Below are 9,116 nucleotides of genomic sequence, written 5' to 3' on the forward strand. Positions count from 1 at the left end.
AAAGTGAGCAACTGAATCCCTTCACGAAGGGCCCTTCCAGAAGTCCGTTAGCGAAGGGAACATGTGATGGTCACTTCACGGAAGTGATTTCCGTTTGTGGTCATGTGATTTTCAGTTTGGAGATCTTGTCCAAAGTTTATTTTGACTTTGTATACAAACTTAAGTAGAATAATCTAATTAAATTTATCTTTATTTTTATATAATACAAAATATTTTCGTCAGTGATAGAAACATGATTTAAGACTATATTGTTAGCAAGTTTAGTTTGAAAAAGTTTAATAGTAAATAAGACACAATTAGACAGTATTTGAATAAAATAATAACAATAAGAAGAAATATTTATTTTCAGCAACTGTTGGAGCGCTGAATGCTGCACGCACGCGCAGCGTTGTCAAGGTAGCATCTGGTCCATCATGCCCTTCGCCACGAGAGTTCGAAACGCTTATAGGAGACAGTAATGCCCTACACCCTTAAAAGAACACACTTCAAGGGTTCTGCCCCTCGAAGGGAGTAGGGCATAGGGATGCTCACTTCCGTGTGATTGATGTGTGAACTTGCCCTTTAAATAACGTGCCGCTCTGCCCTCTATATATGATGCTGCTCCCTTTAAGCGCTATTGGAAGCGAATTAATTATTATTTTTATTTATTTATTTTTTGTTGAAGCGAATTAATTAATTCAGCATTTCGACACTTCCGTCAGGATGCGTTAAATTTGACAAAGCGGTTTAATAAAGTATGTATTGATCTTGTGAATTAGCGAATTTTACTACACCAATATTTTTTAATTGGCTGACAAATTTTTATATGGGAATATTACACAACACACTGAATAGTTAACAATGCATTAGCGCAAAAACGCACATCTTTTAGACCAGTTTCACATGAAACATGATTTCTCGACTGCCACAAATACTGCCTAAAAAAATACTGATTTTGTGCACTTTTTATGTACAAATATTTTAAACTGGCCTTTGAACTTGCACGGGTAAAAAACAAAACAAAAAAAACAAAACAAAAAAAAGCCTTACCTTGCCAAAAGAGATGTGCCAAAACGCTGAGAGAACCCATTGATCTGATGGCGTTGTTGAGCGCTCCAAATCCAAATGCAAACTTTGCATGATGCAACAATCAGAGGCAGCAATTGACAGCGCTCTGATCCAATGGCATACAGGCATCGTCAGGATGACAGTACTCTAGCCCAATGATGTTGGGGGATCCAGTAGAGGTGGCAATCATATTTCAGGGTGCCCATGCTACTCTTGAACACAACCCTGTAGTGGCAGTACGTGCGCTCATTGGCGCCCCCTCCAGCTGGTGGCGCTCTAGGCGACCGCCTAGCTTGCCTATGCCTAGAAACGAGGGAGAGTCTACAGTGCAGAAAAGAAAGAGAGAATATTTGGCCACACGTGTTGTGGATATTTTTATCCAGACACGTTGCTAGGCTGCATGCCTGTGCTGAACATGAGCTGTTCAACAAAATCCACTGGTGGTCCAAGTGACCTTATCCAATATTTATGTTCATTACAGATTACAAATGTAAGTCCATTTATTAAACCGCTCTTCAGGGTAGCAGTCATTTTCATATGCAGTTATAGTTAACTTGGCTCAACATGATTTTATTTAGCTCGTTGGACTGTTTTTATTTATTTATTTATTTTTGTTGAAGCGAATTAATTAATTCAGCATTTCGACACTTCCGTCAGGATGCGTTAAATTTGACAAAGCGGTTTAATAAAGTATGTATTGATCTTGTGAATTAGCGAATTTTACTACACCAATATTTTTTAATTGGCTGACAAATTTTATATGGGAATATTACACAACACACTGAATAGTTAACAATGCATTAGCGCAAAACGCACATCTTTTAGACCAGTTTCACATGAAACATGATTTCGACTGCCACAAATACTGCCTAAAAAATACTGATTTTGTGCACTTTTTATGTACAAATATTTTAAACTGGCCTTTGAACTTGCACGGGTAAAAAACAAAACAAAAAAAACAAAACAAAAAAAAGCCTTACCTTGCCAAAAGAGATGTGCCAAAACGCTGAGAGAACCCATTGATCTGATGGCGTTGTTGAGCGCTCCAAATCCAAATGCAAACTTTGCATGATGCAACAATCAGAGGCAGCAATTGACAGCGCTCTGATCCAATGGCATACAGGCATCGTCAGGATGACAGTACTCTAGCCCAATGATGTTGGGGGATCCAGTAGAGGTGGCAATCATATTTCAGGGTGCCCATGCTACTCTTGAACACAACCCTGTAGTGGCAGTACGTGCGCTCATTGGCGCCCCCTCCAGCTGGTGGCGCTCTAGGCGACCGCCTAGCTTGCCTATGCCTAGAAACGAGGGAGAGTCTACAGTGCAGAAAAGAAAGAGAGAATATTTGGCCACACGTGTTGTGGATATTTTTATCCAGACACGTTGCTAGGCTGCATGCCTGTGCTGAACATGAGCTGTTCAACAAAATCCACTGGTGGTCCAAGTGACCTTATCCAATATTTATGTTCATTACAGATTACAAATGTAAGTCCATTTATTAAACCGCTCTTCAGGGTAGCAGTCATTTTCATATGCAGTTATAGTTAACTTGGCTCAACATGATTTTATTTAGCTCGTTGGACTGTTTTTATTTTATTTATTTTTTTCTGTTCATTGCTTCAGAAAGCTTTTTTTGTCTTAGGTGAAAAAAAAATAATTGGGTGTATTATTAAGACAGAAAAATAACTCCTCCATGATAACACCAGATTGACTAATTTCTTCAAACTCTCCAACAGACAAACACAGAAATGGATGATCCCATGTGGCCCTGTTTCCATGGCAACAACCTTTACAGTGACAGCAAGTAGCGCAATGGTTACTTGCTAAGATGGGCAAGCTGAAATTGGTTTAATTAATGGCCAATCAAACGTTTAGTAAGTGGAAATTAACAGTTTTCTTTTTAAACATGGCTAAATGATTTCTAAAACCTACAAATACTCTTAAGTCAAATAGTGGCATCAAATTCTAGCTCTTTTATGATCAACATGTATTGTATTTTCAAGCATTTCCATGCAACTGCTGTTTTTTTTTAATTTGCTGTAAAAACAACTAATTATGTCTTTTTCACTGTATTAAGTGTAAATTTGTAAACTGACAAATGATGTTGCTCTGTATTTTAGAAATTCACTCCAGATCTCACAGTTATTACAGTGTGCTTCTTGATCCATGTGATATTTTTAGCCATGAATGAGCTTTAGCAACACAGAACCAATTGTCTGTCAGTATTTTTCCTATTACACTAATGTTTGCCAGTATTATTGAAAGCCACATTTGATTTTATAGATAATGTGCGAATATATGAGATAGCATAATGTCTATATGTTTACTCTATATGCTATCTTATCTGACCATTTAATGAAGTTTCCAGTTGCTATAGATACTAAGCTGCCAACCTGATTGTAGACTATAATTAGATAATTGTATATTTGTCCAGCTTGTTAGTCCAGTTTTATTTTTAGCCTCCTCTTCAATACACGTTACCCAGCAGCCATTGCTGCCGTCCAGTAGTCAATGATCACTGTCAATGTGTCCCTTACAGTTATCTGATGCTGTGTGACTAGAAAAGCATTCTGTTTCTATGGGGTAAAACCATGTGTGTATACCATGCTGTGCTGATATTATGAATTTGAGCTAATCAAAAATTAAACCCAATATTTCGGAGTTCTGTTTTAACAAAAGATTGCTGGTTTATGTTTTAATTTGGTTTAAAATGTTATTACATTCATACATAGACGTGTTAAACACCTTTGTATCCAGATACTTACAGAAATCCTAATATAAAAGGTGTTATCATATTTTAGGACATTGTGCTTTGTAAAATAAATGTTGTCACCATGAAAATAGAGCCATGTTTGCGAAGTGGGATACTGAGTGTGCATCTGGCCTGTTTGTTTCAGGGGTTAGTTCAGGACACTGCAACCAGGTTTATCAGTATGAGGCAGCCTAAACTCTGCCAGGCCTAAATACACTTACAGTATGTGGTAGCTTTGTTGAGTACTTTGTATGTTTTTTGCTGTTCTGATGTGGCTTTCAAGGGCATATTTTCCTCAGACCTCTGGGACCTAACGTCACTGAGCATTAGCATTGGTGGCTTTGAGCTTGAAATAACATTTCATGCATGAGATGTCAAGACTTGTGTCATATATATCCTGAGTGAAAGAAGCAATCCCTCTTCTGAATGAAGTTTAAAACATGCCTGAATGATAAAAAGGCTGCTGTCTGACTAAAAGGTCCATAAGGAAATGTCTGCTACTGACATAGATATAAATTAGACCCTGGGAAAATAAGATAACAGGTCATATTTGCACATATGTCTTTTGCAAACATCAAGCAAGCCTCCAAATGAGAATTCATTTCTGTGTGCCATCTGCTCATCACGGACATTTCATTTAATGCCAGATTAGATTTTCAGTCATTTTGTATCATAGAATAACAGTTACACTCTTAAAAATTAAAGTTCCATAAGGAAGTTTTCGCAGTGATGCAAAAGAAAAAAAAAATAATAATAATAATTTTTGGTTCCACAAAGAACTTTTCGGTGAACAGTTCTTAAAAGAATATTTTTTTTCTTAGTGTGAAGAACATTTTAATAATATAACCAACCTTTTTTCCACAACCTTTTGTGCAATGGAAAGGAACCATCAATGGATGAAGCCAAGAACCTTTATTCTTTAGAGTGTAGCCTACAAATTTGGCCCTTTTAGGTTTAGGGTGAATTTTTTTTTTTTTTTTATCTTTAAAAAATATGATTTTCTAAACAAAACAATGATTTTTTTTAGAAAATCTAAACAAAAATGTAAATAGCTCTTATGTTATGTTTTGGGGTGTTTATATACAGTGCCGTGAAAAGGTTTTTGCTTCTTTCCTGTTTTTTATTTTTTTGCATATTTGTCACACATTTTAATATTACACAAAGATAATGCAAGTAAATACAAAATGCAGTTTTTAAATGATGAATTCATTTATTAAGGGAAAAAACCTGTCCAAACCTACCTGTCCCTACGTGAAAAATTAATTGCCCCCTCCTGTTAAATCACGAAAGAACTGTGATTAAACACAGTATTTTAGAAAGCTGAGTTAAATTTCACTAGCCACACTCAGGCCTGATTACTGACAGACCTGTTGAATCAAGAAATCACTTTTTCACGTAGGGCCAGGCAGGTTTGGACAGCTTTTTTCCCTTAATAAATGAAATCATTATTTCAAAGCTGCATTCTGTATTTACTCAGGTTATCTTTGTGTAATATTAACATTTGTTTGATGATCTGAATCATTCAAATGTGACAAATATGCAAAAAATAAAAAACAGGAAGGGGGCACTGTTTTTCACACCACTGTATATAATCGTGTGTGTGTGTGTATATATATATATATATATATATATATATATAATTGTGTTGTGTGTGTGTGTGTGTGTGTGTGTGTGGTTCAGGTATACAAAATGATGGCAATATCCAAAAACCTTGTCCTTGTGTGGATATTTTTGGCCCCCATGAGTAAACAAGCTTATAAATCATACAGAATGAAATTTTTTTGTTTTTTGAAAATTTTCTGTAAGGGCTAGGTTTAGGTGTAAGGTTAAGGTAATGAGAATACTGTACAGTATAAAATCCATTACGCTTGTGGAATGTCCCCATAAAACATGGAAACCCAACGTGCGTGTGTGTCACAATAATCAGTTTTTACGCACATTATAATTGTCCCTCGTTTTGGCATAATTTCCATCAGGACCAATAATCTAAATAGAAAATAAATGAACAAAACTTAGAGTGCTTCGTTACCAAGGAGACAAATTTACCAGTAATGAGATGAAATGTGTTCCATTTAATGTGTGAAGAAAAAAGGTAGCCTAATTAAATGTATTATGCATAATTTCCAGTTAAGTTGTCATATTATCAAATATTCAAAATTATTTTTAATGTAAGCTAACCATTAATTGGACATTTTGAACATTGTAAGTAGATAGCCTAGCCTAAATTAAAGTAATGGCAATGTGAAATGTGAAATGCGTTTCAGGGGCCAAAAGTAGGCTATAGTTGCCTTCTTTTTAGTGTTTTTTCGACTTTTTTGTATGGATAAAGGTGGGGAAAATGTAACTGTGTCAGGAAATTGTGTATGGTTGCCATGATGGATATCAATAATATTTTCACATTAGCAGAGTCTCCACCGTGTTGATTGGATGGGATCTGCAAGCTCACATACACCGTCAATCAGCTGGTCGTCATGGAAACAGTTAGGCGCGTAACGTGCTGTGAGTCGGCGCAAGTCTGTGTGCGCGGCAGATCTGTGAGGGGATTTATAAACGCTCCTTCATCGCCCCAGACAACCGTGAAAATAGTTTACGTAGTGCTCTGTGCTTCACAGGTATGTGTTTTAACTTATTATTAATTAGTACATTGTTGTAGGACTTTTTAATTCAAAGTTAACCTGCTGTTCTGAGTTAGGCTATATTTAATCACCATATAGATTAAGTTAAAGTAAGGACCGTTTGCGTTCGTCTCAAATTTACAGACGTCACAACCAAAATAGGGTTTTGTCGGAATAGTCTTTTGACTTTGCACTGAGATACATTTATTCCTGTAGCCTATCATTTAAGGAAAGTGTTGGGAGATAAAGTTTTATTTGTCATTAATTGTATTTAGTTCACTTTTACTGTTAGCAAAACGCCTATCGAATTCTTTATATAGCCGAAATGATGTTTTTAAAGAGACTTTTCACTGGTGTCACACCCAGTGTGAGTTCATGTTGTTTGTGCTGTAAACATTGCACAACCCCTGTGTCATCTCTCAGTATGATCAAGATATAAACATTTCAAATTAAAATATATCAAAAAGCTTATCACTGAACACAAACCAGGCAATAGATATGTTTCAATCAACAAATGAAATACAGAAAACCTTTACCAAGACAATGTTTTGTGTTGGTTTGCAGCATCTCCACATCTTTACACTGACAGTATGTAAGCGGAGAAAACACCCGCTTGTGTAATTGATCCAGTATTGCCTGTGTGGACTATTATTGACTTTGGTACCGTTAGATTAACCATGTCCACACAAGAGACAGAATTACCCGACAGTCAGGAGAGGGTGGGTTTGAAGAGAAAACTGACGGGTCCACCGAGACTTTTGCTGGGGAAGTCAAAATCAAGGGAGAAACTGGAAGGTAAATCTCAGAGAAGGCAAAGACCAGCTAAAAGTTGTGATGGCACAGCGGAGAATAATGATCAAGAAAATTATGGAAATGAATCCTCACTTATTACCCACCACAGCCCAGAAAAACCCTCAGAGGAGAAGGAAACCCAGCCAGATGTTCCAGGAGATACCTCAGGGATTCTTGTAACATTGGAGCATAGTGAAAGCAAAGATGAAAATATGGAAAGTAAAACTAAAATGACCATAAGCACTTCGAAAACATCCATTAAAAGGACGTTTTCCTCACTCCTCAGGTGTGGAAAGATGGAGGAATCAGAGAGAACAGAAAATGAGACTTTGACTCCTCAAATAACAAAGAAAAACAGAAACAAAGCTCAACACGGTATGTGTAACTCCATAGATGAGAATCAACTGAGTGATGTAAACAAGGAAGTTCCTAATGGGAAAAGTAAAACTAGGGCTTTCTTCACAGTGTGGCCCCTTTCTAAGAGATCTACCAGATCCGATGTCAATCTAGGAAGGGGATGTAGAGAGCAAGACAATAGCATGGTTTTTCAGGAGATAACGGCACCAAAAGGTTTGACATTTAAAAAGATCTACCGCATCTTTCCAAGAAAGAAGAAAGCATCTCATATTGATCAGTTTGAGTGCAATGCTGCCAAGGAATCACAAAAAGAAGAAGCTGATCAACTGAATCAATCACATGCGGCTGCTTTGGACAGTTCCATTATCGAGAAAGAAGAGAACCAAAAGGAAGAACAAGACATAAAAGCGGAAAGCTTTCCAGAGACATTTACATTCAGTGCAGAGGTGAGCGTTAACACACATAATGAGTTTGACCACATGGATAAGAAGAAGGAAATATGTCTTGACCAAGATGTTAGTATAAATAAAGAAGAAAACCGGGTATTAAAATCTAATGGTGTTTTGGATTCTGAGGTTCATCCATCGTGTGGCAGCGAGTTTGCAGGCACATCATCAGGTGGTGATCTGCTAGTCTTAACTGAGAAGCCTATTAAAAATTATGTCAAATGCAAGCCAGTGATTACTATAGAGCGAGCATACTCATCAGAGGAAGAGAACATGAATGAAATACCTCAGTTTGATGGTCTCGCAGTGAATGGATCCTGGCAACATTTAAGAATAAACAGCCTAACAATCAACACACTGCATCCTTCTGACCTAAATTTGTCTCCTGAACTGGACCACAGCCATTGTAATGAGACCTTACTGATTCAGACAGCAATTTCAATGGTGCAAGCAGCCATTCGTGGCGCTGTGGAGCAACTCACAATCGAGCAGCAGCACAATCAGATAAGTTTGGACCATGTGTAATCAAACATATCTATATTCTTCATTCAGCAAATGGTTTCATATTTCTCTATGATGGTATAGGTGTGTGCAACCGATGGAAAAAAGAGAAGAGGAATTGGTGTGTAAAAACAAAGAATGTTAATGTTTGTAATTATTAAATTAATGATGTTGGATTGTAGAAAAGTTTGTAATTTTATGTCATTTTAATGTTGTAAATTTGTACTTGCATGATTAACTTTTGTCATATATTCATTAATGTTACCTTCTATTGTTCCTATTTTTTATATGGTAATGTCATTGCAGTCTAGTTTCTATAGCAATGAATATCCCACACGACTCTGAGAAAGCAACAAGCCACATGCTTATGATATGTTGTGTGAAACTGCCTTCCGTCAACATTTAGGGCAACGTTTTTATGAAAATATGTGGCCTGAGAACCCAGGTGTGCGTATAGGATGCTCTTTTCAGATTTAAATGAGGCCCTGACTGAAGCCTACAGTGAAATTGCTAGATGTTTAGTCACTGAATACTGTACATCTCATGCTTGGGAGTAACGCTTAAAGATAATGATTACAGAGTTGGCAGCAGAGATAATTTTTG

General features: G+C 36.8%; 1 protein-coding gene across 2 annotated transcripts in view; it reads left to right on the forward strand.

Moving 5' to 3' along the window:
* mthfd1a (methylenetetrahydrofolate dehydrogenase (NADP+ dependent) 1a, methenyltetrahydrofolate cyclohydrolase, formyltetrahydrofolate synthetase) overlaps window positions 1–7,116 on the forward strand; it is a 29,963-nt gene extending 22,847 nt beyond the window's left edge. The window contains exons 27-28 of one of the 2 annotated variants that reach the window (XR_009267532.1): window positions 6,209–6,414; window positions 6,982–7,116. Coding sequence is in view for 1 of the 2 variants with exons in the window: in XM_058755223.1 (XP_058611206.1) it covers window positions 2,787–2,858 (72 nt within the window). In the remaining variant the exon portion in view is untranslated. Of the gene's footprint in view, window positions 1–2,786; window positions 3,996–6,208; window positions 6,415–6,981 lie in introns of those variants that run through there. The other variant, XM_058755223.1, reaches the window with a different exon arrangement.
* Window positions 7,117–9,116: the final 2,000 nt, after the last annotated feature.

This window comes from Onychostoma macrolepis, chromosome 20 (genome assembly GCF_012432095.1).
Source record: "Onychostoma macrolepis isolate SWU-2019 chromosome 20, ASM1243209v1, whole genome shotgun sequence".
Classification (NCBI taxonomy): domain Eukaryota; kingdom Metazoa; phylum Chordata; class Actinopteri; order Cypriniformes; family Cyprinidae; genus Onychostoma; species Onychostoma macrolepis.